At 32.8% G+C, this 12,911-nt stretch overlaps 1 protein-coding gene across 2 annotated transcripts in view; it reads right to left on the reverse strand.

Annotated features, from left to right (window-relative positions):
* LOC108905433 (probable phospholipid-transporting ATPase VD) overlaps positions 1-12,911 on the reverse strand; it is a 51,775-nt gene that overhangs the window by 33,220 nt on the left and 5,644 nt on the right. For both annotated transcript variants that reach the window (XM_018708280.2, XM_018708279.2), the window contains exon 3: positions 12,348-12,797. In XM_018708280.2, the coding sequence (XP_018563796.1) occupies positions 12,348-12,797 (450 nt within the window). The remainder of the gene's footprint in view (positions 1-12,347; positions 12,798-12,911) is intronic.

A 12,911-nucleotide genomic window follows, 5' to 3' on the forward strand; every position in this document is an offset into this window, starting at 1 on the left:
ACTTACTTACGATATGACGTAGATGAGAATATTAGATCTTCTTTTCTGGCGGGGGCATCGAGCTTTCTGGGGTCGGTCCCCCTAGCTACGCCCATGCATGACAGACTTCTTAAATTTATATACAGGGTGATTCTCTATATTTTAACTCCCCTCCCCGTTTAACAATAAAAATATACAAAGTGTTCCATTAAATTAAGAAAGTTAACATCCGCGGTCATTTTGTTTGTGCTTCATTTATTTTTCAACTATCATTTGTGAAAACTTCATAAAAAATCGGGCACCATTTGAATTTAACATTTTTTTATAACTCTTAAAATAAACATAGTGAACCACCCTGTAGACTTCTTAAATTTATGTCAGGCCAGATATCCAAAATTTGGCTTCGAAAGAAACCAGTTCTTCCCCAGAAAAAATTGGAAAAAATGTAAATGTAACTATAGTAAATCAAAATTTTTTCTGTAGTGTAAAATCTGTAGAAAATACACGTATCCCAAATAAACAATCGAGTATTTTTAATCGAATATTTACATATTTGTGCCATTTATTACATATTGCTTTTAAAAACATAAACGAATTATGACATTCAGTTTATGTTTTAAGCAATATTTATTAGGTAGGTATATTTCAGCTCCCTTATAATGTTGCCTCCATTATTTCACATAAAAATAAGTTAGATAGAAGAGACGAACAAAATGTGTTAATGTCGGTCAAATTGATTGTTATTTGAAACGTGCGCTAGTACTGTAAGCAGTGACGGCTGGTGCGGGAGGGCTATGGCGCGCCGCCCTCTGGAAATATTCATAGTAAAAAAAATTAATTTAAAATTTAGATTACAATGTAATCTACATAATTAAATAGATAAGTCTTATGAAATACATTAAAAATGAAATGTTAAATTTATAATGTGCAGACAATTTAACTCGACGTGCCGTGGGCTCCTCATAGCTCGCCTCTAAATAAAGTGTTTACAGCGGTGGTCACGGTTACCGTCGCGCAGCAGCGAAAGACGGAGTGGGTGTAGCGCGTATTTTTTAAATGTCTGCTAATATGGTTGTACAATGTTAAGTTTAAAGTAACAAGAATAATCTTGAACTAGACTTTTGGTAAATTTCATTTATTACATTTTTGATGTTTGATATATTTCCCAAACAAAACGTGATTTTAACCTTACTCTTTTCCAGAAATCTTTAAAATAACAATTTTTTATATTTCTTCTAATTACATATTTGTTTATTTACTATTTCCGCGAGACTTATTGAATTACACAAAAATAAAATCAAATACCCATCCGTGAATTAAGCAGAAAAAACTTGTTCCATCAACATTTCAAGGATATATAATTTTGATCACAACATAAAGCTCCGCGTGTAGGTTTAAAACAAACAAAAAAGCAACAAGCTACCTATGAAAATCGTGACAATATTCGTAAAAATTATATATTTATAAATTCTACATCTACGGACCCATTGCAAGACATTTCGGGAGACAATACCAAGACGTTACATGCACAATTTGACCACAGAATGTAGCACATATGTCGAACAACAGTCTGGTCAATATTAATAACCCCACGCTCAATTTTATTGCTTTACGGGAATGGAATATGCTTGCAATACGTAAGATAAACAAAACATTCAAGTAAATATTAACAAACTCCTTGATCAGAACGTCGTGTACTATGTATGGAAAAAACAAAAGAAATGTTTGTATTTGCGCAACCCTGAGTTATAAACGTTTACCAAAACGCCTGTGTCATTAAGTCCGGACTAAATAAACAGTTATGTTCATTTTTTGTGGAAAAAATCAATATCCAAACCTCAATTAACCTTAACAAATAAAGGGCGCGTTATGAGACATCATTATGAGGTTTCTGTTCCTGTAGAAATTTTCTTTATTTTAAATGGTACTTGGTACTTCCCGTAATATTACGTCTTGTCTATCAGACTAGATATCTTTTGCCCTAGAATTTTGGTATAGAAGAAAATTGTTTGACTTCATTTGATATAATCTTCAGAAAAAAAAATACTTGTTTTCCATAATATTTAAAAGAATAAAGATGCGATTTAATTTTTATACAGCCTGTATATTAACTTACAATAAGAATTAAAATTTAAGCTTTCATTACGGAGAAAGATTATATTATTTTCATTTTAGTAGAATCGCTTAATACAGTTTGAAGAGATTATGAATTTTGTAGGATTTTAATGTTGCTGTGTATTGTGCAATAAAATTTCCGGATACATATCCATTTTCTGGAATCAATTGTTGATTCTTACACAAATAAGTGGAATTCTAATGAACTGGTTACATTATACGATACTCGACAAAATAAACACAATTTATATGATGTCAGAATTACCTAATTTCATACATCCTGTGTGTAGATTTTTAAATATCTTTCCTCACTAATATGTGTGGATAAACTGAAGAACACCTTGTATAAAAATAATATTCCAAAATTTAACCTTGTTCTAAAGGCTAATCTGTGATTGAAGGCTACTTAATAATAGCAATAGATAGAAAAAAAAATTAGATATTTATTCAAGAAAAATGTACGATTTTTTCTAAGAAACGCAAAAAAAAATTACAATATATAAAATGACACATATGTGTGTATTAAAGATTTTTCAATCACTTTTCCCAAAATTTAAAAAATCAAATCAATTTCCCATCTTGAAAAGCATTTTTTTAATAAACAGATTCCAAGAGAATGAAATAAATTGTTTAAAAACAGTGCATACTTTTCTAACTGATAATTAATTTTACAACAGCTTTATTTCATACATATTTAAGTAATGTTTCTTATTTGCAGTCTTGTAAGTCAAGTCTGATAAAAAGCAATAATTTTTTAATCCATTTCAATCAAGAATATCTGAACCATGCTAGAAAAATAATTTCCTTAGTAATTAATTTTTGTGACACTGAACTAGCTTCCTTAAAATTATGACAAGCTAAGTAAAATTCCTATAGATATACATAGATCCCACAAAATGGAGAGTTAAACAAGAACAGAAGTAAAATTAGAAGAAACCAGTAAGTAAATGAGCCTCTCATTTGGTATCCAATATTTTATTTTCGATTTCAATTACTTAAAAAATAATAAAGAAGGTTACTTATTATTCACTGAAATTTTTTTGAAGATTCAGTAGAGATAACAAAATGATGGTGATAGAACTCGATTCACAGTGTTCCAACAACTTGGGCGACTTGCCCCCTTTTCTTTGCGTAACAATTAAAAAAAAAACATTACTGTACTCTCCCCCTAGTCTCGTAGAGCGAACAGTTGTGGCTAACCGCTACGCCATATCTCATATATAATGGAAGCATCCCCACAGGATTATAGTTCATGTATAGATATCGTGCAGAAAGACACGGATACGGTAAATAAGGTTTTAATAAATAATCAATTAATATCTGTGGATACTGCAAACAGTCGAAGGAAGGGTGCGGTATATTCCACTACGATATTCTGGAAATTCCAATTCATTTCGTTCTTCCAATATTGCTAGCCAGGACGGGACTGTTGACCCGATAAGCTTGTTAAAATATTTTAAAAAGATTTACTGTAATTTTGAATGCAAAAATGTACTGTCGAATCGCTACAGAACGGATTCAAATGACTAATAGTTTTGCTCGAAAGATTCAAGATTACGTTAAAACACAAGATTGGTGTAATTTTTCACATTTTACTCAACCAATAGGGAACGCATTATCTCCAGCATAGATGTACCCGTTTGTCATTGTTCATTATAAACGAATCATTAATATTGAAGACGCTAGGATTTAGGGATTTTTCGTCGACAGTGACAATCGTGCAATGTTGGTTGCTTATCGCAGGCAAGTACGTATAAAAAAAACTAATGGATAATAAATTCCTAATATTTAATAAGCCAAAAGCTAGATAGATATAATAGACTAAATTTTATAAGTAAATGTCATATTTGATGTACGCAAATATATAATTTACGATATATCTAAATATGCTTGCTTCTCTGGTGGTTTAGATGTCGATAAAATATAACAAGATAATAAAACAAGTGTAAATATTTTACATGTATTATTTATGTGTTTGATTTTATAAGAAGTGTCTCGAAAGTATGGAAAACATGCATGATATACTGATATGGGTCACTGTTATGTTATTTCTAAGAACAAATTGTTTTAACCGCAATCAAAGTAATACTTAATTGAAGTAGGTATCAATAAGCTGGAGGTCGTGAATCATATATCCTGGAATTTTTTCAAATACAAATTTGAGTATATATCTATTTATTATACATTATCGACTACTTATCAAGAAAATAATTGTAAAATCGATTTTGAGACGCTTGAGAGGCTGTACTAGAAAATTTTCCAATGACATGGACAATATGGGCGCTCCAGTCGCTCACGATTGAGCGTAAGTGTAAAGGTACCTAATAAGATGTTGTCCTTGCCTGTGAATTAAGTAGGTATATTTGTTATTAGAGAAAGATAGGAAATCTACATGACTTCAATAATTATTTAAAGCAAAATGAAACAGATAGATATTTTGTTTGTGTCGAATTTTTCAGTTCTCAATTTGAAATATTTGTTTTTTTAGTCAACATTGATAAATAAAATATAAATAATTCCTGAGATATGTAACCAAATATTGATTACTGATTGAATAAATTTTTTGAGATAAAATATATCTAATCACTTTTTAATAAGGTCGAATATTAACATTCAATACATTTTTGTATTAAGATGATCTTTAAATGAACTAAAAGTATTTCCTATACTTTCATTAATCACAGTTAATTTTCAATTACAACTTTTACACGGGATATTTTACTGGCACTGATGGTAAAGCAAGAGCAAACATTTATGGAAAACTAGGTACTTCTAATAGTGCTTTCTAACGCAAGCGTATGCGTTAAATGTTTCCTCAAATTTACACTTTCGTTTTATATGAATACGTAAATTGGACTTGTCTATCAAAATGCTCAAGGGAAAGTGATGAACTGCGTTATACTGCTACATTACAAAAACCAAACGTAAAAATTACCCAAAAATAAAACAATTTTTCAGAATAAAACTTTTATCTGCTCCCACTATAGTAAATAGACTATTAATACATTGTTTAAGGAGGTAAGTGGAATTTACCGTAGAAGTAGAAGTTGCTATGGACAACAGGAGGTAAGTGAGGTAACTTACCTTCCTAGGGAAAAAAGCGACTTCGAGTTATAAATGTATATTTTATGAACAAATAAATATAAATACTTATTTGATGAACATTACATTTTATTAATTATTATGAATGAATATTTATAGTAATTGTACAGTTATTACATTTAATAACATTTATAAAATCTGGATAATTATTCCCCTCGCTTTTACTAATTGTCACATTTTTCTCAAAATGATTTGACCGCTCCATTTCAGTCACCGGGAGCTCAATATTATCGGACTGATTAAAACAGCATGATGCGACGTAATACTAGAACCTGAAGTTGAAGTGTCATTGTAAAGAATCCTGCTGGCTATTTCACTTTTGTTACTTAAACTGTCCGCAACATAACTTTCTGCAATTGTGGCTAATTTCCACCCACCATGTCTCTTGATTGCTAATACATCAACTCCTGTATCAGCCAGTAACGTTGCCGATGTTCTTCAGAATAAATGGCCTGTATATGTTTCAGGATGTTCTAGTTTCAAAAACTGCGCAATCTTATTAGGACTCGGACTCTATTGCCAGCCCACGCACCGTTCGGGCGCAAAATCGTCCTCGACTGGTAAATAATACTTACCTCCTTTATGGTGTAAATAACTATCATTTGTTTTGGCTGTCAAATTATTATTTTTTTCATCTCATCCCCTTCACTTTAGTATATACTTAACGTTATTGAAAACGAGACAATCTTGTTTTTTTAATCAGTGTAGTAAAACTGTTTACCAAGATTTCAAAAGTAGATCTCGAAGAATGGTAAGGAATCCACTTGGTGCAACTTGAATGTCCATCTATTAAGTAAGCTAGTTTTACGTAATGCTTAATTAACGAGCAGATACGGTTGAGTGAAAAAATTGCGAAAGTCTAGGATACGCCTTTCATCATTACCATCAGCTATAGCATCGTCGTGACATACTTTGGCAAGAAGAAACTGTAGAAATATGTATTTAACTATCATGTTCCAGTTTTTGTTGAGGCACCAACATTAATCATACGAGGGCGTTTCAAGAAATAACAGCAAATTTATTGTCGAAGTTTCCAAAAATGCCCCCCTAAACACCGAGGGTTCGGCAGACGACACCGCCAGAGGCAGATGCTATCGACAGAACAGCAGCAGACAGCGCACTGAAAAAATATGAAATTCACCTTGGTTTCGAATTTCGGAAACTGAAAAGTCTTCCAAACAATATGGAATTAGAACTAGGAAACTGCAAGAGAAAACCAAAATACTAAGTTAAACTCGTCAATCATCAGTTCCAGTCGGCGACAATCCAAACATGGGTAAAATACAGAAAGGCTACAGGGCTCTGTGAACTCATGAAGGACTGTGATCGAACGTCTACTTTGATGCCTCACAGTCAGTACGTATTGTGGGTTATAATTTTGCATTGTATAAAGTATCTGCATATCAATAAATACGTACTTTAAGACTAAATGTTGCCAATATGCAATTACTTTCTGTAACACTCCCGTATTTTGGATAATAACCTCGATAACAACTAAAAATGCAATAAAGATAAACGGTCTCGACAAAAAAATATTGTCCATTCTGTAACCAGAACGCAGAAACTTTTTTCTTTGAAATAATTGATGATTCCGAGTCTGGTTCTATCCGGCAAAAGCCATTAAAACATAACGTGCGGTATACATGGAATACATTACAACTTCTGAAAATGTCAGGCTAACGCTGACCCTGGCTTAGTTCTGCTTACTCTGGTAGCGGGCAGTTAATTTCATAAATAAAACATACATTACATACACCAGGCAGGCCGCTCCGTCGTCGTCAGGGGGGTTTACAAGGCACGAAAGCGTGATTTCATCGCGAATTAGGAAAGGTCCTGCAATGGCCGCGGAAATTTATATCGACAGGTGCATTAACCTCGATATACAAATCGGCATCGTACGTAGAGGTGTTTTAAAATCTTATGAGCTTTGACCTTCATATGCGCAGAAACATAATTCCGACCGTCGCCTAAATTATTCTACGTCCTAAAAACATTACACCTATTATTCACAGTCTCTCTCGAGCTCTCGTAGCGTAAACAAGCCTTTGATCCGATTACAAATCTAATAATAAAATGCCCTATTCTTTATTATTTTAATTTAAACAATAAAATATATATATATATATATATAACGAACGTTCGCCAGTTGACTTTATAGAGCGCCATAGTTCATTTCTACTTGTAATGATGCACTTGGTCTAGTTCTGAGTCAATGTTTTCACAACGTGCTTATTAGAAGAATTATATGGATACGCCACGCCTTTCGCGCATTTCGCGGCTCATGAGATATTGAAACACCTCTACGTACGAGTATAAGAAAGAGCGATATTAATAAATTATGCTCACGTATCGGTGATAAGTAAGTGCTAACGACCCGCTCTGAATTAATTGTTTCTAATAGGCATCGTTATCCGAGGCAAATAATACGGTCGGAATAGTTTCCAGTCCAGGTTGGACATCCAAGTAATGTGGGGTTCCAAAAATAAATACTCGGATATTTTCTTATTTATTTCCGGGAAAGTATAATAGATGATTATTAAGAATATATACCCAGTAAACGGTTCTAAATTTAGTTTATGGAGAGCTCACTAAAAGAGAAAGAAAGGTCAATAGTTATTTGATGAAGCGACTCTATCAAGATTTTATTTATTTTTATTTTACTTACTTCATTTTCATGCTAAATGCACAACAGTGTATACACGAAAAATAATTAAAAAAGTAGGTACTTATCCAGTTACAAAATACAAATTAAAATTGTATCTTTTAAATGTCTATGATATTGCATGATAAACCTAACTTTTAAAAAGATGGTAAAGATGGTCGCTAAAGATGGTAAGTATAAATTGAAGTTGAAATTACTCCAGAACAACACTAAAACCGAACTACATTCTACACAAACAAATAATTTTTAGACTGTTGTTACGTTTAATTGTGAAATATTTAGGACAAATTATTAAAATAACACTGATTAAGTATATGCATTTATCTGCATACATATTTATTTATACCTTCAGATGGAGCAATGCCAACATACAATCTTATGATGTTGTGAAAGGCATTAAAGCCAAGGTCAATGTCACATATACCTACCAGATAACGATTACATTTTTAATGAACACAAATCTCTTCGATAACGTCTTTATATCTAAAGCACCAGTTTTTAAAACCTTATGGCATGGCTGAAATTTGTTCAAATTTAAACAAACAAGCCGTAACTACCCAAAACTGGACTTTCATTTCTTATGAAACTGATAATGGCTAACGCGCAGCTGGCAACTTGGTATATTAAGTATCGTACATCTTACTATTTGCGTTTTTTTTAATGAATAAGATGAGCCAACAACTTCATACATTTTATTTCTCAGTCGTACCAGTACATGGTGGATTAAAGGTCACGTGGAACTCTTTGTCTGAAAATCTTGTTTGAACGGCCTTCGAACAAAAATAGAATGTTTAACTAATATCCTTATGACTGCTCTAATGTTAGAATTGAAATAAGGAAACTCATTTTTCGGCTGTCTTAGGTAGCAGCATTGATTTGTTTGCATAAAAAAAATGTCTAATGTTGTCACTGAATACTATTCTACAATGAAAGATAGATAATACGAGCCAAATCACTTCAGTTTACACAAAAATTCATCATAAATATTAAATTTTAAGCAGGTGATGAAAATTTTACATTTACTTAATTTATCCATTGAAAATTTTATTAAAAATAGCATAACAATGTTTGAAATGAATTTTTTAACAATAACGAAAAACAAAATAATGCATCCCATTTGGATAAGCCAGTATAGAATGTCGGAAAGATTGGCAAATTAGAACTTTTAAAAACTCGGCATTTAGAAAAAATTTACACAACTTCCCCAACAATCCCCTCCTAAGTTATTGAAACACATGTTTAATATTTACCCCTAAGAAAGTTGTTATGAAAATAGCAGCAAAACGTAATGCAAAACATTCATTAGCAATTTAACGAGCCAGCCCGTCAAAAGGTCATAAGAGTTCGGTCAGAAACATCAAAGGGATTACCGAAAGTCTCTAACCCTTTATCGTCGAGTGATTCATTCAGAGCCTTTATCTACTGCCCCCGTGGGTTATTTGTTTATGATAATACGATATACACTGTCAAATGTAGCGTGTTCCTACACAATACCACTTCAGCAGTGCGGTACGACGTAACGACGTAAACAATAGTTGGATACTATTTATTAAACAATGACAGAAACAAATTACAATCGCAATCTTGTGGGTTTCGAGTAATAAAATAAACAGCAACGGGACAAATCGTGACTGTTGCGTAGCAAAGCGGACTATTTCGTAGCGCTAAAGGAGTAATTTGCCGACAAAGACGCGTTACGGGCCACGAAATTGAGCGAAAGAGGTTTTTAAATATCACGATTTGTTGGGTAAGTACTCGAAAAAGTAGTTCAAATAATAAAAATATCCCTGTCAAGTTTTAGTGTGTTATTTAGTGACAAAAATTGAAAAATCACACTTCTTAAAAAAAAGGGAAAAAAAGAGTAATCACTAACTCGTGTACGATGCATTAAAATTTGAAAAATTTGACTTTCCGGGTCAATTCCGAACACCCTGTAGGTGGACCAATGAACGCTGTAAGATATATCCATAAATTGGTGGCAACCTTACTCAAGAATAAGTGTAAAAGACACCACAAACAAATAAATGTTTAATTACTTTTTTTTTAAATCACAAAATGTCTGGCGGCACATTGTTGGGGGGTGGCAAATTGTTAACGATTTCTGCACCGATGTTTTAGATAGAATTCTATAAATTCAATGATTTCACAATGATAGAAAAAAATGGAAAAAGTCGTCATTGTCAGATTGAGCGGTTTGTTACGAGTTAGATAATTTTTCGTTCGTTTACCATTACCATTTCAAAATTTTGACGGCTAGAAACTTAATTGACATTTTATGGGTCTGATATTTGCCAACATATATCTGAAATTTCTAATCATAATTTTATGAGTTACATTTAATTTGTAAAAAGATATTTTATTTTATTACAACAGATTCTAGCTATTAGCCTTATTTATGCCTATAAGTTTGGTGGATTAATCTGGCAACATGGCAGTAATTGAATTGCAATAGATTATATTCCAAAAATTACTACATTTAGTACTAAATTAAAAATTTTCAACTGATGACATAAAAACGGATATTTTAATTTTTGTTAGGACTTAAATGAAAACAGAATGAAAAAACCAAAAATACAGACGTCATATTTTTTTCGTATTTTTTAACCTAGTTTCATTTTGTGACGTAGTTAAAAAGTTTGGAAACATTACATATATTGTTTTAAATAAAACACCCCATACATTTTTATATGTTTGGGGTGTTTTCTTACGTTACAACAGTGATATAAGGTTTGATCAATTTTCGCGGGACCACCCTGTACATATAAAAATTGACGACAGGCAATCGATACCACAATAGCAGCAAGGTAGAGATTCACATATAATGAATGTCTTCAATCTCTCGTAATGGCAGACAACGGAAAAATAATCAACGTAATATTATTTGCGCCCGTTATTTGTTTGTTTACTTTAGCCGAGTGTAGGTTCTTTGGATAATGGACGCTTCGTGTTTCGAAGCAGTCGATACTCATATAAAAATAATGATGACAAATAATCAGATAAAATTCTGTACCTACGACATAATGTTTGAGTTAAAAGCACAAAAGTATAGGATAGTGTAAGTTGTAATATGTGGTGTAAGTAACTTGGACTGGAACAAATTTTCCCAAATTAACATGGCAGTCGAATTTTTAAAAGCTCGCTTTACTTATATCTTGGAAGCTATGTATTTTGGAAAAATATTGAAGAAAAAAGTTTTAGGATTGAATTTTGCACAATATACCTTACTGTAATTTAAAAATGTTTAAATTTATTACCGATGTTGCAAAACAGCAATAATTGATGAAGAAAAGGCAAAATAATGAAGTTTTTTGGATAATTTTTTAAAAATATTTTAATTGATCCGAGGGCATTCTAATTTTGGTAAAAAAACTTTAAAGTATAAATAAAGTATTAATAAAACAACACACCAAATTTCATTAAAATCGGTTGGATAGTTTTCGCAAAATAAATTTTTGAAAAATATTTTGAAATTTTTTTTTCAAAAACCATTTGTAAGATTAAGCGGTCTTTTCTATGTGAAAAAATTTTCAAGTATCTAGATGCTTTATTTGAGGCTGTGCAACATTTTGAAAATTCGAAAATTTTTTCAAAAAATTATTTTGCGAAAACTATCGAACCGATTTTAATGAAATTTGGTGTGTTGTTTTATTATACTCTAAAGTTTTTTTTACCAAGGTTAGAATGCCCTCGGAACAATTAAAATATTTTAAAAAAATTATCCAAAAAACTTTAATTTGCCTTTTTTCCATCAATTATTGTTATTTTGCAACATCGGCAATAAATTTAAACATTTTTAACTTCCAGTATATTGTACAAAATTCAATTCTAAAGCTTTTTTCCTCTTCAATATTCTTCCAAAAGATTCCAAGATATAAGTAAAAAACTCTGATAAAATATGTATTTTTTTAAATTTTAAACATTTTTTGCAATTTTGAAAATGTTCTGGACCTCGCCCAGGTCTAGGGATCTACACTTTTATTATGTGAGTTGTACTGAAGGTAATCCAGAAAAAAATTGTTTGCCCTCTCTCATATCCACCTCAAAACAGGTCTGGTCTATAATCTAAATCCATCATTAGACATTATCTTAAATATCTGCAATTCTGATGACGAGAGCTATGTCTCCTGAAAATCGGAAAATTATTCAACAATTGGCAGTCGCCTTTCTAAGAGACATTCATGATTAGGAACATAACTCAGAATTTTCATTACATTACTACTGGCTATCATGTTCTAACATGTCGCTATGGTAGTGCTGATAGCACATTTATATAACTTGAAGGTATGGTTTCAAATGTTTCGATATGCACCACCCACACGATACGGCACACGTTTACGTCTGACATTTATGTGTACTTCGGTAAATCTACACACATGTTGTCATTTGTATTTACAGCTACTAACTAGGATCACTCTAACGCGCAAACTCTCGCAAATTATATCATTTGAAGCGGTAATTTCGAAGTTAAATATTTTATACAAAGGCTCACCTGTTATATATCCTGCAGGTGGAGTTATTAATCCTTTTATCGCTGGCGTGCCTCCTGCGGTCCTCGAACAAGTCTTTCACAGCCGTAACACCGAGCACGAACATTACCGGGATCATGGCCACCTCTTTACCGAACGCGTTTATGGCCGGCAGCCAGTTGAGCAACACTATAAAGATAAAATACAGGTTGGCCACCCTGTGGAACTGCTCGAGCAGGTTCCTGGGCAGGAAGGACAACAGCGTGTACTTGGTAGTCCTGATTTTGTTGTCCGGCCGCCTGCCGTTCGGGTGCTCCTTGCGGGGCGTTTTAGGGGGCACCGTGTGATTCGGAACGACCGTGCGGTACCGCTCCTCCTGCTCGTTCTTGGGGGAGCGCCGGATCAGGGCGCACAGTATCCTCCTCCAGAGGGGCGGCGGCGCCGTCCTCCTCAGGGTGTAGATCGACTCCGACCTAGAACAGAGAGAAAATTAGAAGTCGAGACGCGGCAATCTCGGTTCTGTGTAGTTAAATTTTGAAATTGTTTAATGAACCTCTTAGATCAGTCTCCACATGACGTCATACCCC

This window comes from Anoplophora glabripennis, unplaced genomic scaffold (genome assembly GCF_000390285.2).
Source record: "Anoplophora glabripennis isolate ALB-LARVAE unplaced genomic scaffold, Agla_2.0 scaffold42, whole genome shotgun sequence".
NCBI lineage: Eukaryota > Metazoa > Arthropoda > Insecta > Coleoptera > Cerambycidae > Anoplophora > Anoplophora glabripennis.